At 38.4% G+C, this 16021-nt stretch overlaps 2 protein-coding genes across 2 annotated transcripts; both read left to right on the top strand.

Moving 5' to 3' along the window:
• The first annotated feature begins 2649 nt into the window (after positions 1-2649).
• Positions 2650-9286, top strand: LOC110987945 (pancreatic lipase-related protein 2-like). The gene is made up of 7 exons (XM_087145490.1): positions 2650-2839; positions 3059-3210; positions 3591-3731; positions 3925-4153; positions 5766-5893; positions 6055-6127; positions 7726-9286. The coding sequence occupies exons 1-7, from the start codon at positions 2785-2787 to the stop codon at positions 7968-7970; spliced, it is 1023 nt and encodes a 340-aa protein (XP_087001616.1). The 5' UTR covers positions 2650-2784; the 3' UTR covers positions 7971-9286.
• Positions 9287-9363: 77 nt separating this feature from the next.
• LOC110987308 (pancreatic lipase-related protein 2-like) lies at positions 9364-13571 on the top strand. The gene is made up of 7 exons (XM_087145484.1): positions 9364-9503; positions 9992-10143; positions 11194-11334; positions 11583-11811; positions 11925-12052; positions 12177-12252; positions 12422-13571. The coding sequence occupies exons 1-7, from the start codon at positions 9449-9451 to the stop codon at positions 12664-12666; spliced, it is 1026 nt and encodes a 341-aa protein (XP_087001610.1). The 5' UTR covers positions 9364-9448; the 3' UTR covers positions 12667-13571.
• Positions 13572-16021: the final 2450 nt, after the last annotated feature.

The raw sequence follows: 16021 nt of genomic DNA, 5'->3' as shown, positions 1-16021 counted from the left end.
GGTTCGCAAACCAAAATGATTTCAGGAGATACGGACCGTCTATTTCTGGAACAGTGCTGTTTGCAAAACTTATTGTTAATCTGTTGTTATTTAACGAAGGAAAACATTCATATCAAGTGAGTTAGTAAAAATATTTTAATCTACTTCCGTATTGATTATATCAAAATGAACTGTGGGCGTTTATTAGGAGAAGTGTAGAACCTCTTGTTACCGGCTTGAAAGCCTATTTTTTACTCTCAATCAACAAGCAAAAATTTTAAACGTTACGGCATTGGCAGTTACCGAAATTTTCGCAATATAGATAATAATAACAATCATAATGCCTTCTTAAAAAGCGTCTTACATTGTAAAACAATCTCAAGGCTCCTTACAATTAGTTAAAAATTGCATAAAATGGAAGTTTATTTTAGTGAATTACATAAAAATTCTAAACTCGGCTACATGCAGTTGTAATCAATTATATAAAAAAACACTAAAAGTTACAAATGCATAAAAGAACTAAAGTAAAATAGGAATTAAACTTCAGTTAAATTGAAAAAAGATAAGATTAGCACTACTAATTAGGTAAAATACTGTTCAAAGAGGTGAGTTTTCAGTGAAAACTTAAAAGGTTCAATATAGTGGGTTTACTGTGGATCGAGATTAGGAGTTTATTTAAAAGAGGCGTGGTGCAGCGACAGCAAACGCACGGGCCCCATAGAACTCAGTGTTATACTTGAACTCTATAAATCGGATCTCATTTACTCCCTGACGTGTACATCTACTCGGGGTCCATTTAGTTAAAACTTCACAAAGACACAGAGGTGCTGAAACCTTGATACCATTTCGATTAACGAGACAAGCGGCTGAGTTTTGGAGAAGTTGAAAACGATGAACGAGAGATACTGGGAGGCCATACAAAATGCCATTACAATAATCTAGACAAGAAATAACAAAAGCATGAATAAGACGTTCTGTGCAAGTGCGGCTTAAAAACTTTCGAATACGACTAATGATTAATACGATAAAGAGAAAATGATACCGACTGACAAAGCTTCGAAATGTGAACGTCCGTTGATAAAACCGTTGTATCAAAGTAAATGCCCAGGTTCCGAACAGAATTACAGCAGGTAACAGTTACACTCCCAATATTCAATGATACCAGTTTTTCTGCCTGTTTGAATTTCGAGTGAAAGTGAATCATCTCAGTTTTACCTTCGTTGAGTGCAAGCTTATTGGCTGCCATCCAATTACTAACATCTTTCATACATTTCACAATGGAACTAACTGAATCTTGGGCTCTGGAACATGTGAGGTACATTTGAGTGTCAGCATGAAATATACAATCAAGTCCACGGGAATAAACAATATCCTCGATTGGTGAAGTTGTACAATGTCAAAAGCAAAGGACCGTGTAAACTGCCTTGTGGCACGCCATGTAAAAGTGGAGACGGAGGAGATAAAACGTTATCAACAAAATAACAGATGACGATCGCTCAAGTATGATTTAAACCAATCGACAGCGACACCGGTGATGCCATATTGATTTGACATTCTTGAAAGGAGTACATTATGGTCAATAGTGTCGAAAGCTGCCAAAAGGTCAAGTAAAACCAAAACGACTTCTCTTCGTTTATTCACAGACAATAGGATGTCATAAACTCTCAATAAGGCGATTTCAGTGCTATGAAACTTTCTGTAAGCGGATTGGAAGTTTGTATACAAATTGAATTCCTGCAAATGGCTGTGTAATTGATGCATTACAACTTGCTCAAGCACCTTACTAATGAATGGAAAGTTGACACTGATCTAAAATTATGATAAATCATTGAAATCAAAACCAGGTTTCTTTAGAAGTGGGTGTAGTGTCAATATGGAACACTGCCTGAACAAGAACTGACAAAACTATTAGAGATGACACCATTCAATACCTCTGTGCGAATTGGATCAGTTATTGCACAAGATTTAGTTTTCATTGACATAATGAGTTCTTCAATGTCTGATTCCATGACTGGCTGAAACTGGGAGGAGTGGCTTATGGTGGTTTTTAAGTATCTAGCTGACTGCTATCCGAGAATTGTTCCCGATTTTTCATAATTTTCTGAGAAAAATCTGAAAACTTGTCGGCAAGAGCAACGCGTCATCATGACGTGGAAGTCACTATCTACAATAATAGTTATTATTATAATAATAATTTCGGAGAAATTCGCAATTGACCAAAATTTAATTCAGTTTAAACAAATATTCGATACGATCGAATTTATACAGTAGAGTATACTTAAATTATCACCACCCAATTAGGGGAGCAAAAAACGTATTATTGATTTTTTATTTCCATATTGGGTGAAAGGTTTCATACTGCAAAACGAAACTCATTTGGTACGGGCATAACTTGACCTCTGCCCTGATGATGTCCATTGGAGCACTTCTTTTGGATACCTGTGAATAAGGAGATTTTCCCTTTTCTGGGGGATGTTGTTTCACCATACGATAAGTTACCACGATTTTTTATGGACTATCTTCACAAACTGCGGCTTTCACACGTTTCTCATCTCCCGATTATCATTTACGCAAAATGACAATTCGAAGCTTAGTCAAATAATCAACCTTGAAAAGGTTTGCCAGATGCCATTGGATTAGGCAAATAGTTTCTTTCACACCGATAAGCAGTCATATTTTATCCATCCAGTTAGTGTTCTTTGCATTCTATCCCAGCGGAATAAAACTGGTTCTAGTGTTTCTGAGGCCCCTCAGTCCAGCAATATAATTGGCTCTTTCACCATTTCTCGATTTCTATTTGCCGGCATGGCTCGTCTGTTATTTGTAGGTTTATGCTTGCTCTTTTTTTCTCGACATCAGGGTAAGCAGTTCAACATTTACTTTTCGCGACTTCATTATTGCGTGCTGGCACTAGAAGGACTTTTTTATGATGTTTCAATTATTACATAGCAAGATTTTATTTTTAACTAAAGCAAAACTATTGTATGACTTTTGTTAATGTGGTCACCATATTTTTTATTTCCCAACATGTATTATTAACCTTAGTAAAAACTTGTTCAACATTTTGCAACTGTTTCAGTTCAAGCGGAGTCTGTTTGCTACGATGATCTTGGATGTTTTTCGAACGAAGCACCCTTCGATGTATTCAATAGTTTCCCGCCAAAGAGCCCGGAGTTCATCAATACAGAATTCTTATTGTATACACGGCTGAATAGAGGTCGGTACATAAAGGTATGAAGAGGTACCACTATACCAACATAACCTCGCCCCTCCGTATAGCAGAGAAGACGGGGTACCTGACAGAATGGGAAATAGGATGTAGCCTTTTAAGGAACAGGCTATTTGGGTTTTGTTTCAGTTTCGTGTCTTTTCCTTTTTTGTGGGCAGGCTTGGTTCAAAGATCTACAGATTCCAACGAAATGATTGAAAAGAATTGTATGAACCAGCCAAGATATCTTCATTTGTATTTCAATTCATGTAAACTAATGTGATCTGAACATCAGGAGTGGAATTGATACCCTGAGTGAAACTTTCTGACGTGGGGGAACTGGAAGTTATTGTGGAAGACATAGTGATATTGATGTGCCAGCTTTTCCTTCTGACCCAACTAGGTCGATAGAGCTGACCCTAATTCCCTCCATTCCTCTACCTTTAATTCGGGGAGAAGGACAGTATTCATTATCCATGGTTTCACCGAAAAAGGATCTGATTCACTGTGGATGAGCGACCTCAAGGAAAAACTACTCACAGAGGTAAAGTAAGATGCTCGCTTTATCGCGTTTACGTAGCACATGATAAAATTGTTTATTACATCTGTGGAAAGAACATTTGGTTTTAAGCTTGAGTTTTTGATAGTTTGTGAATTTGTGCAGAAAACATTTGAAAGTTAACAGAAAGCCGGCTCACCATCATAACATTCTTTTAAATGGGTTTCTTTTCCTGTAGCAAAACTTGAACGTATTTCTAGTGGACTGGGGAAATGGGGCAAGGAACCTGTATGGTCAGTCCGTGCAAAACACACGCGTAGTTGGCCGTGTTGTTGCCAGATTTATGCAGTTTCTAAACAGCGAGACGAGTGCTACATTTGCCGATATGCACATTATTGGTCACAGTCTTGGTGCGCACACCGCCGGCTTTGCTGGAGCGTTCCAATTTGGAATCGGCAGAATCTCAGGTAAGTCTGGCTTACTGCTACTCCCATAAGGCCACATTCTTTTAAGTTTAGTTGTAATGCTTATGAGGAAAGGCTTCAAAATCCACAGTTTTGTAATTTATTTATTTATTTACTTTATTTATCCAGGGTATGCAAAACAAATTTACTAAAAGTGGGTTCCATTGGGGCCCTGCAAACACTCATAAAAATGATGCATATACAATAAACACAAAACTTAAAAATAAGACACCTTCACGATTGTATATACAAACCTTAAATCTAACAGGGTACACCAAAACACACGGAACGTCAACATGATGAAATTTTTTTTTAAGACAAAGCTCACGCACAATAAACGAAAAACAAAAAGTATTACACTGCAACAATAACACTCATGCCTATTTCGGAAGAGCGAAAATCCTACCAAACCAAACCTTTCTTGTGGGAAAAAAACAGGAGAATTCCCTTCCAGGTCCTGGATGAAAACTTAATTTAAAGCGACCAAGTCGCACGACTCCTTAGATTCACCTTTCCTCCCTTAAATTTGCAATCCATAGATGTTATGTACATGTATATTGTTGACGAAGTGCCGATTTGAATAGAAGAAGAAATAGTTCTAAGTTGTGCATTCAGATTATTCCAGATAACGGCGCCAGATACAGCAAAGCTTGAGGCATAAGAATCCTTTTGTGCAAAAATAATTTTTAATTTGTGTCCTCTCAGCAGATTGCCGAGTTTGACCTTGAGCATGTGGCGTAAATAGACCCGTTAATACTGCGGGGTCAGAGAATTGATATTTTTAAAAACAAGAACAGCTTTCTTATAATTAACTCTCGCTGGATACTGAAGCCAATCAAGTTTTTGAACATAACAGCTGCATGAGGGAGTTTGAAAGTCACATTTTAGTACTACTCTCGCTGCACGTTTGAGGCATTTATTTAAGCCAGCGATTTGTATCGGTCATCCTGCACTGTGCAACAGTAATCTAGACTAGGCATGACTAAACTTAAATACACACGTAGAGTGTACATCTAGCTTTGTGTAACACAGTCCCGAATTGTGTTTAACATGGTTAGTCTCGAAGAAACTGTCTTTTTTACATAATCAACATGCTGATTCCAAGTTTAATCAATAATAACACCCAGGCGTTTAAACGATTTTACTTTACACACCGGGGTATTATTGATATGTTTGTTCGTCTCCCAAGTGCCAACCTTTTTCTTTGAGCTTATGAGCATGCACTTGGTTTTACTGGCATTGACTTTGACTTTACTTTGGATGGACCACTAATGAATCATAGCTAATGATATGTTCAAGTTATTTTCATTTTCAGCAGTTCTTGTTGACGGAAAGTCTTCGATTTGACGTCTACCTGCTCGCTCCCTCCTCTGTTTTCCTGTTGTCTCATAATTTCGACCGGTACTCACAATTGTACAAAGTTATCATTAAGGCTACGGAAACTACCGAAGCATTTAAATTAATTTAAAATAATTTAATTCGTGCGACAGTATATTAAAGTAAATTTGTCCCTCGATTGCCATGCTTTGACCCAGCTGGTTCATAAAATAACTAGTAATAGAAATACGTACTGGTGTAAAAATTTTGAATTGTTGTGTTTGCTTCTTTTTTCCAGGTCTTGATCCAGCTGGTCCATATTTTACTTCCACCGATACGGCTTGTCGTTTGGATCCAAGTGACGCCATCTTTGTTGACGTCATCCACACTGATGCCGAAGTCATCGGCTGTGGCATCGAAGAGCCAGTTAGTTAACAGTATTAATGTTGCCACTGTTTTCACATGCTGAAAAGTTCCGATGTCCGTGTCTGAAGTATACAACAGATATAATGATGTGTGCTGTCAGTGAATTAGCAAAGGTAATTCGAAACAAAGGTAATAACGAAGTATAATCATTATTTTTTCAGAGTGGACACATAGATTTCTACCCTAACAGTGGGAAGGAACAGCCTGGTTGTCCTGCTAATGTCGGGGACGTATGTAAGTTTCCTGTTGGGATCTGTGCAATTTACCTTTAATGGAGTAGATAATAATCATAAACAAGATATTATTGCAAGGATATAAATGATTTGCAAAGTTGCAATTGTACTAGAAATCAACAAATGGAGTTATAAGAACATTCTTGCAATTTATTGATGCTATAAACTTTGGTGCTCTAAAATGAAAGCAGTTGAATTTAATTCCAATGCAATTCAGGTAATAATATTATTATTATATATTTCTTGTAATGACACGAAGGATTCCTCAAAAGCCCCCTATGCACTGTAGCTCGCATGCCTGAAGAAACCTGTAGAGAGAAGACAGTGAGAGGTAGTTTTTTTTAGAGGTGGGAGGAAAACCCCAGATGAATATTTTTGGTAAAACCTTGGGAATCAGGTAGGGACTGAAAACCCATTCCACACGTGGACCGAGCTGGGATCATGTAGAACTGGGCCCCAGAGGTGGAAGGCGAGGAAAGAACCACTACGCCAACACATTACCAACACGCCAACACGACTCCCCTACATTATTAAATGTAGGCCCTATCAACAAAGAAGGTCTACAGAACACAATCAGAACAGATTTTCTTTGACATGAGGGAACATAATCAACACAGGTTTCTTTTTACGGCCGATTTCCCATTGAATAAAGATGGTTGAGATGGTTAGAAATTAAATCAGGATGCGTTGATGGCAACCAATCTGCATTACACCGTTGTCTTTCTAAAACAAAAGCCTCATCTATACCTTTTTTGTTTTCAATGAAAGGGGCAAGTCCCTCAGAATTGGAAATTAAGAACAAGTCCTTAAATTTAAGTTTCTAATTGATTCAATTAACGGCTATTTCAACAGAATGATTGCAATTCTCCTTTTCTGTTAAAGGACGTTGTAAATTTGAAGCGAGTTTCAGTTTTACACCTTTTAGTGATCATGGGCACCATCAATAACATGGTCAACAGAGATCCTACAACACATCTTATAAAAACCGAACTAATTATGACGTACATGGAAATAAAAATTGGACAGGAAGTTCAAGGCACACAAGATGTATTGAAAGATGACTGCGGGATTATAGGGGTTGTTTGTTGAATTAGTGTTATTTTTCTTTACTTGTTTTGATTTGATGTTGTCTTCAATCTTTTGTAAATCCCTTTCTCCCTTTTTAAAATTTGTAATTCAGAATGAGCGAGATATCTAGCAAATTGTCTTATTTCCACTCATTAACGTATACATTTTAAATGTATTTCTACCAGGTTATGATCATTTTAATTCCGATGTTTTAATTTTAAATTATGCATTTTAATTAATGCATGCTTGTTATTTTGTTCACGTTAAATTTCCCATCTTTGTTTCTTTTGGGCAATTCTTCAGGAGCTGTTCAGTTTCATTTTTTTCTGTCGTGGTCTTGGATGTTATTGTCTGGTTTGTTTATTTGTGTGTGTTATTTTGGGGGTGTTGGCGTGTTTGTTTGTTTATTACATTTATGATGCTTTCTTTTCTAATTTGTAAAGTCTAATTCCTGGAAACAAAGCAAAATAGGTTTAAATCTTATATACAACAGTACTTATGTTTGTTTTTACTTTAATTTCACCTTCGAAGCCGATCCCTTTGAGGTTAGCTGCAGCCACATTCGTGTCTTGGACTTCTACATCGAGAGCTTGGATTCCAGCCAGTGTGAATTTGTTGCCTACCCGTGTTCCAACTGGGACCGGTTTGTAAATGGGCAGTGCACCAGCTGCGGTTGGAAAGGGTGCCCCAAGATGGGATACTGGGCCGATCGATCTTTAGCAACTGGTAACTTCTACTTACAGACTGGAGCTCAGTCGCCTTTCTGTGCATTCTAATTGCGCTTGACGAGGACAACAAACCTGTCTGGTATTATAAATGAGCATCAGAAATTAGAATCGAATCCCTGACCTCTATTAGCTCAGAGATTTTTGTTAAAACTACAGTTATACAAGTTTCTTTTTGATTAAGAAATACAATGGTTTTTTTTAAAATTACATGCCTCAATGTCTTACTTAGATTTGTTAAGTTACTGGATCACTGAATGGACACTTCGCATGCACTAGTAGCCATACAGCAGTAAAGGGATGCAAATAGCGTTTCGAGTCTTGGGTATGGGATATAATTGTTTCAAAAAAAAAACGACCGTCGAAATGTTTCATCGTATCTCGGGATCAACTCGTATGGAGTGAGGGAATTTAGCCCTACTTCCCCCCCCCCATACTCGCTGGTCGGCACCTTCCAATTATTTAATCAGAAATCACTTGAAAAACTCATGACACTCGTTAAAGGGAGAATGTTACGCAATGATTATCATCAAAGATAATACAATCATGTCATAAAATGAGATTCCGTAAATGCTTACTGGGTTTCCTATCCGATGTCCCACCAAAAAGAAATCATAGCAAATACAGATTGGATAACAACAGTTTTGTAACAATTGATTTGTGAATTCCAAGATTGATCTTCCTCATTTTTCGCATTGGCGAGAAAGTCTATTCCTTGTTATTGAAACAACTCAAGCCGTTAATCGTGGGCATTGCGAGGGGGAAGGGGGCGCTTGCCTCCTGGAAGAAAATTAATATGGGAAAGGAAGAATGCAAAAGAAAATTTTCAAAAAGGTGAAAGGGGTGGAATCACCATTTGCTTTAAATAAAGCTTCCCCGGAAAAAAATCCTGGCAATGCCCATGCATGAACTGCGTTGAGGAAGAAACACTCAGAAATGCAAACTATATTCAACTACATAGAGTTAGGCATAGTATGGCAGTGTTGTTTTAGCTACGGTTACAGACATAGATTTATCTTACACAGAGTTTAGTTGGAGTTTCAGAAGTACAGGTATAGTAGTTCTTGTGACGATATCTCATTATTTGCTTTAAACCATTACTCTGTGCAGTGTGTCAGTGGTATTAATCGGATTACAATGGATCAGATAACTACTAAGATCACGAGATGCTAAGTCGGCCATTTCCTAGCAACTGGTGGCCTTCTTATCGACATGATACTGCACTGTGTTCCGAACCTCATGCAATTATCTTCAAAATGACATAAGCAAATACCCATAATTAGCAAGCCGCAACTTTGGCCCAAAAGGTAAACTTTGGTTTAAAACTTTGATATAAGGATGGTCTGAGGATGATACTTTGACGGTGTTAGAAATAAAAAGGGGCTACACGGGCTCAGTAGCAGTTAGACTGACTGTGGAAATGATTATCATCTACCAAATAACAGGGCATTTTCAAAATAGCTTAATATCACTTTACACTCGATCGACTGTGGAATCAGTGTTGTTTCTCCGCCATCATCGTCATCATCATGAAACGATTTCTATTGGTGGCAAGTTGCCTTCTGAATCTGTGCTTTCAATCAGGTAAGATTAAATTATCCGTTAACGTAAAGATGTAACTCGTTTGGTGCATCCTGGTAGATGTGTTTTGCAGGTGTCAATACAGTACTGAAGGTTTAGTTTTTTAAAGGGTTTTGTATGTAGCTTCTTGAAAGACTACTAACGGAACTTTGCTTCCGGATACTGCTTTCCCTGATGTCATAAAACAAGCAATGCTTGTGAGCATCAGATTCACAGTTCGGTTTTTCCGGAGGGGATTCGAACCCACGACTTCCTCCTGACCAGTGCAGACGTCTTCATCACTGACCACTGAATCTGCTTTGGTCGACACAGTCTTATCAATCCGAATCTCATATGCCAGTGCGTATCCATGCAGTTTACTGGATAAGAGGTTTTGCGTTTAGGGTACATGATCTTCACTCGTGAATTCTGATAGCACCTTTTTACTGTAAATTTTGTCATAGTGAATGCGTTCAATCAGTTCATGATGTGCGTCTTGATAACTCTTTCAGTTTTTGCTGAGGAGATATGCTACGATGATCTCGGCTGCTTCTCAAACGATCCACCATACGATGTCTTCTTCAGGTTTCCGCCAAAAAGCCCTGACTACATCAACACACAGTTTTTGTTGTTTACTCGCCTAAATACGGAATTGTACATGAAGGTATGCCTGAGGTTATACCCGAATAATCAACAGCTTAAAAGTCACACCTTCTTTTACTTAGTACAATGTATGAGCTGGATATCATATGAAATAAAGTCTTCTTATAAAACTGACAACCAATTCGTAAAGCTGCGTCTCTCTCAGCCTTAAAGTGTAGCTGTAATGAATTCTTTTACTATTTTTATTTAACTTTGAATTATTCAATCTGTGGTTAAATGCATTAAAAAATTCATGCTTTAGACTATTAAAATTACCCATTCTTTCCCGGACAACTGTTGCTGTAAACAGGCCTAGATTCAGTTCACAAGTGTTTCTGTTCAAATTGTAAACCCAGAATATAACTAACTGAAAACATTACAGAGAGAGAGATTAATGCTTTCTTATTGCTGTGTACATAAATAACAGAATCAGTAATGAAGAGAAAAATGAGTCCAGGAAAATCTAAAAAGATGCAGGGTTTTTTGTGTACAAACCAATGTAGCATTGAGGATTCTTCCCGATATGACATCACAGTTTTGCTCATGAATATGGATATATCATCAGCATAAAAACCAAAAGGCGGTACAATGTACCCTTTGAAATCGTGAAACAAATGTTGAACCAAGGTTAACTGAGACACAAGGGTGCAGTTTGAAGATCTGTATTCAAACAATTGATTGTAGCTTCCCTTTAACCAAGACACTGGGCTTGTCATTCAGTGTAGGCCTATTCCATAAGCCTGGTGTGTGGCGAATGATGAATGCAAAGTTGATGTGACGCACGCTTTCCATGGTTACAAGGCTAGCGTTTGTCAGTGTATTTTAATTAGTGCGCATTTCTGTTCTCTTCATGCAAAACTTCTCAGACACACTTTCGCAATGCATGCAGGCCCACTCGTGAGGTGAACGCTCCTACGGAACAGCCTTTCTAAGACCCTTGGGTCTGTAGTGTTGTTGGCATTTCCTACCCCATTCAAAAAACCATACCAGAGGTCTCCCTCCAGTGAGTTTGGCCTCTGAAAACCTTAGGTCAATGCTGAATTTAATAACCTTTATCAATAAACCTTTACAGATTGACCGAACAGATCCATCCTCCCTCCAGTATTCTACATTCAACGCCTTAAGAAGAACAGTAATTCTCATCCATGGCTATACAGAGAAAGGAGCCAGATCAGAATGGATGAAGGAACTGAAAGACCAGCTTCTCACAACGGTAATGGAAATCTAAATTTACCCTATAATACAATAAATCTTCCATCAAAATATATGATGAAAAAATCATTTGCGTTTTCAGAAGGTGGAAGTTTTCGTTCCTGTAACTACGAGACGCATGTAAACAAGATTTTTAACCGTTACAACACAATTCCTTAACAGTAATTCCATTTTGTGCTGAATAGAGAAATGGAGAACCTCCATCAAACTTGAATAGTTTTGAAGGTATTTTTCCTCGTCCATCTGTAGGAAAACCTAAACGTGTTCATTGTGGACTGGGGAGCTGGGGCAAGGAATCTATACGGCCAGTCAGTGCAAAACATTCGCGTGGTTGGTCGTGTTATAGCCAGATTTATGCAGTTTTTGAACACCCAAACTGGAGCAAATTTCGCCCGTATGCATCTCATTGGCCACAGTCTCGGGGCGCACATCGCTGGCTATGCAGGAGCTTTCCAACCAGGAATCGGTAGAATCACAGGTGGGAGCCCTTCCAAATCTCTCAATGATGGTTCTCAATTCAAATCTCCCAATGAGTGGATGTTCTTAATGGGAAACAATGCCAAAATCTCTCTATGTATTTGTTTTTCTTAGGTCTTGATGCTGCTGGACCGAATTTCTCCGGCAATGATCCGGCTTGTCGTCTGGATCCTACCGACGCCATTTTTGTCGACGCAATTCACACCGATGCTGAAGTGCTAGGACTTGGAATCGTTCAACCGGTTTGTTTTGGCCCTACCAAATTAAAAAATGAACTCAACAAAATGTATTGCATTATGTCTCGCTTTACCCTTCATAGTTAAATACTGTTTCAGCTCATCTTGGTTTAATTTCTTGTTACTCCAGGTTGGTCACATGGATTTCTATCCAAATGGCGGGAAAGAGCAGCCTGGATGTCCTGCTACCGTCGGGGATGTTATACGTAAGTGTCTGTTTTGTTTTATTACTGCTTCATCACGTGACTTAAAGGCGAGGCATATAATGAAATAACACCTTTTTAAAAAGTCATTCTTACAATCAAAAACTTTAAAACTAATGAAACCTTGGCACGTGTTTATATTGTGTATTGTTTGTGTATTTCTATGATACAGTGGACCCGATGGAGGTCAGTTGTAGCCACAGCCGTGTTCTCCAGCTATTCACTGACAGTTTAAACTCAAGTCAGTGCCAGTTTATTAGCTACCCTTGTCGCAGTTGGGACGACTTCGTGGATGGCAAGTGTAATGATTGTGGTCTTCTGGGCTGTCCTAGGATGGGATACTGGGCTGATTTGTCGCTGGCAAGTGGAAGTTTTTATCTGCGAACAGGTCAAGGGTCGCCGTTTTGCAAAGTTTAGTTTGGCTAGAATGAATCTCAAGTTTCCTGATAAAGGTTTCACATAGGTTGTATCCTATGTACTTTTTTATTTCTTGATATTTTTATAACGCGACTTTTTATAATGTTCTCAGCCTTTACGCATTCTAACTCAGTGTCTAGTCAGCTTATCTAATAATGGTATTTTATACATCCCTGGACTTTTATTCTGTACAAGCAATGAATCAACGATGTCGTCAATCATGTCGATCGTATGATGCCATGATAACATCTGTAAATTATGTAATATGGGGAAAACGCTCGAACAATTGTTCTTTGAGTACTACCGAAACACGTAGGCCTAATGCCGGCAGCAGATACTCAAAGAACTGACCATAAGGTCACCCCCAGCTCCATTTAATGGGTTCCGTCACAACAAAAAGTGGCCTAAATTTTCAACCATTCGGAGGGAAATGGGTTGGCACTGTATTACAGTGTCAAGTTGGAACCTAGTGAAAGATGAGTAATCCTATGTTTTCTTTCTTAAAACGTAGTACAACTAGAACACTTTCTTTGATGGGCCTTTCATGAAACCAGCTTGTTGCAATATTAAATGTATTCGTTTATATTTTTACATACATGTACATTGGTCTCTTGTGCCGTATAGCTGTGAACAAGATCACTTTTGTAAAATGCTGTTACTTGTAGAAAAGATTTTTAAGGTTAAACATGTTCCGTGCATAGCGTGTAGATCCGTTTTCACCCCCTAATTGTAAGTTTGGCTTGTGTCTCGTATATATCCCAATCACATGTGAAGATTTTTCTTCTTCAAAATACTTGTACATGCCATGTACGTGTACATCCAGGAAAACGGAAGACACGCCCCCCCCCATTTTTACCATAGGGATGGGTAATGGTATTTTCAACCCCCCCTAAAAAACTGTCCGTTTTGTCCTTTTCCCTTCCTGTCACTGAACACGATCGTGTAAAATAAATAAATAACAATTATAACTTTCAAAGAAAAGTCTCTTGAATGTCTGGATTTCTGCTTGTGACTGATATGGATATTTAATTCGGGGCTCACCTTTCGTCTTTGGCATGTGTTTATTTTGCTATTTTATCATCAGTGATCCCCATCTGTGTAAGACCTCGAATTGCCATTGCCCGAGAGAAAGTAATTTATTATAACATACTATAATTATGCTCCTTATATGCTGAATGCGTCTACCTGTCTTATGGATGAGACTAAAATCAAGATCTCCTCCAAACAGAACTATACGCTGGAGTTTGAGGTAAGGCTGTTGCTATAAGCTTGCAAGCCAGTAAATGGGCCCAAAATACGGGCGATTCACAATAGTGCACCTCCAAGAGTTTGCAACGTGTTGGCCAATCACAAGGCGCGAAATTTGTCGACCATTTCCAAACGCGCATTGGGTTGACAGATTTCGTGCATTGTGATTGGCCCACGCGTTGCAAACTCTTAGAGGCGCCTATTGTGAAACGTCCGTATTGCCTACATGTCACAGACTAGATCACGATTTACATGCTGTCAATTTTACTGCTGTTTGTTCGTGCGTGGCACGTGGACTGGATAGTTTGCAAACAAGAAGGATGGATCATTGAACTTACAAGCAACAAGACTGCCAACTGGTACTTCTGAAAGTATTGGACAAAATGAGGCCCTCCCTATCGCTCTATTTTGGAATGGAGTGTAGGCATCAATTTTCAAAATGGCGATGGGCCTCGTAACTCTTTTGAGGGGTAATTTTCTCTGGAGAGCAATATTTTCAAAAGTCATCAGTTAAGCCACTGAAAAGTGAGAGGAAAAATGAAAGATAAGGAAGTGAACTTCAATTTGATATGTGTCTTGAACACCTGTGAAATTTATAAGTAGTTTTCCTGATTTTTTAAAGTGGGGATATTTATCACTGATGTCTGCGGCAGCTTACTCACTGGTCTGTACTCGTAAACGCTGTCCAACGTTTGTAATGAAGATTGCGCCCTCAAATTGACATTTATAGGCCCCAATGTGAAACAAAAATCAAATAAAGCGCCCTCTAGCAATACATGACGATTCCTAATCAACTTGCACAAGAAGACTCGCTTATGGATCCACCGCATGTCAAACGTCTTTCATCAAGATTATCCTAAAAAAACTTTACTTACCCCAAATGTGCACGTTGCTTGAGTTGAACTTATTCCAAAATCTTTGTTTTCCAATTATCAATTCTAAAAGTCCTTAATATTACAGTTCTCAGCACATTTACACACACCGGAGAGTAAGATCATAGGTCAAGCATTTGCGTCCGAAGCCATGATGAAGTCTGTAAATATAGACCACAAACGCCAGTTTATATCTTTTTTACAAATTCGGTCTGATCAGTGGAAGATCCAGAGTAAGCCAAGGCGTAACTGAAAAAATGATCATCTCTTTGTTCATCCCAGTGAAACGTTCGTATAAAAAAAACAGAATAAAGCAATAACCGTTTCATAAATCATTGCACAGATCATTTAAGATGAGGTTTGGTTCATATTTTGGATTACTCATGTAACAAATAGAAGGCTTACCTCCGCGTTAGCGTATGTACAAGTGCAACATTATAAACACCTTTATTATCATATATTTGCATAACCCCGACGGATAAATATTTGTGCGAGTGCATCGTTTTGAGAGTTGGAGTCATTTCAAACTGATTATCTATTTATACTGATTGAAAAATTAATGATTATATCAATAATTCCAGGGCCATGGATTATGCATCTGCCACGATTCTCAGTATCTGTGGTGTCATACAGCACGTTGAACGCGTTCGTCACGTCTGATTTGAATAATCATGAGTACTTCCATACCGAATAATATACGCATACAGTTTATATCTTGCAGGCAAATGCTATATTTTAAAAGAGGTCACATGCAATTTTTCATAGTTTCTAATATTCTACCGAAATCAGTGTAGGTCATGCTGCAGTAAATTTCTCATAAATAAACGAATAGCAGAGTTCAACTTTTCCCTTGCAGTTGCTTTTTAATTGTTTATTTGCAACTCATTTCTGTATTTTCCTGCTGGGTGAATCGAGGTCAAATAGAAGTGGAAGTCATAATAGGTGCGGCAGTCCATTTTTTGTTTTGATTGTAATATCGACGGACATGAGATTTTCCCTCCCACAGTTCAATTTATATTTTGCACTTACGAATCTGAGAAGGGACAGTGTACCGAAAGACAGCTACCAACTGGACAACGTGCAGGGAGTAGCGCCACGAAGGCGCGCAACCAATCAGAGTGATTGGAATAATTAATTTTGATGGATTATAGATACGGACATTGCAAACCATGGGCGACGTACACGAACGGGTCGCTGCCTATTGTAATAACAGCCGTTAGACGAGCTGTCTGTGC

This window comes from Acanthaster planci, linkage group LG01 (genome assembly GCF_054643075.1).
Source record: "Acanthaster planci isolate LZ-2023a linkage group LG01, COTS_SCS, whole genome shotgun sequence".
Classification (NCBI taxonomy): Eukaryota; Metazoa; Echinodermata; class Asteroidea; order Valvatida; family Acanthasteridae; genus Acanthaster; species Acanthaster planci.
Note: the sequence above shows the minus strand (reverse complement) of the source record. Positions and strands in the feature narration are given on the sequence as shown.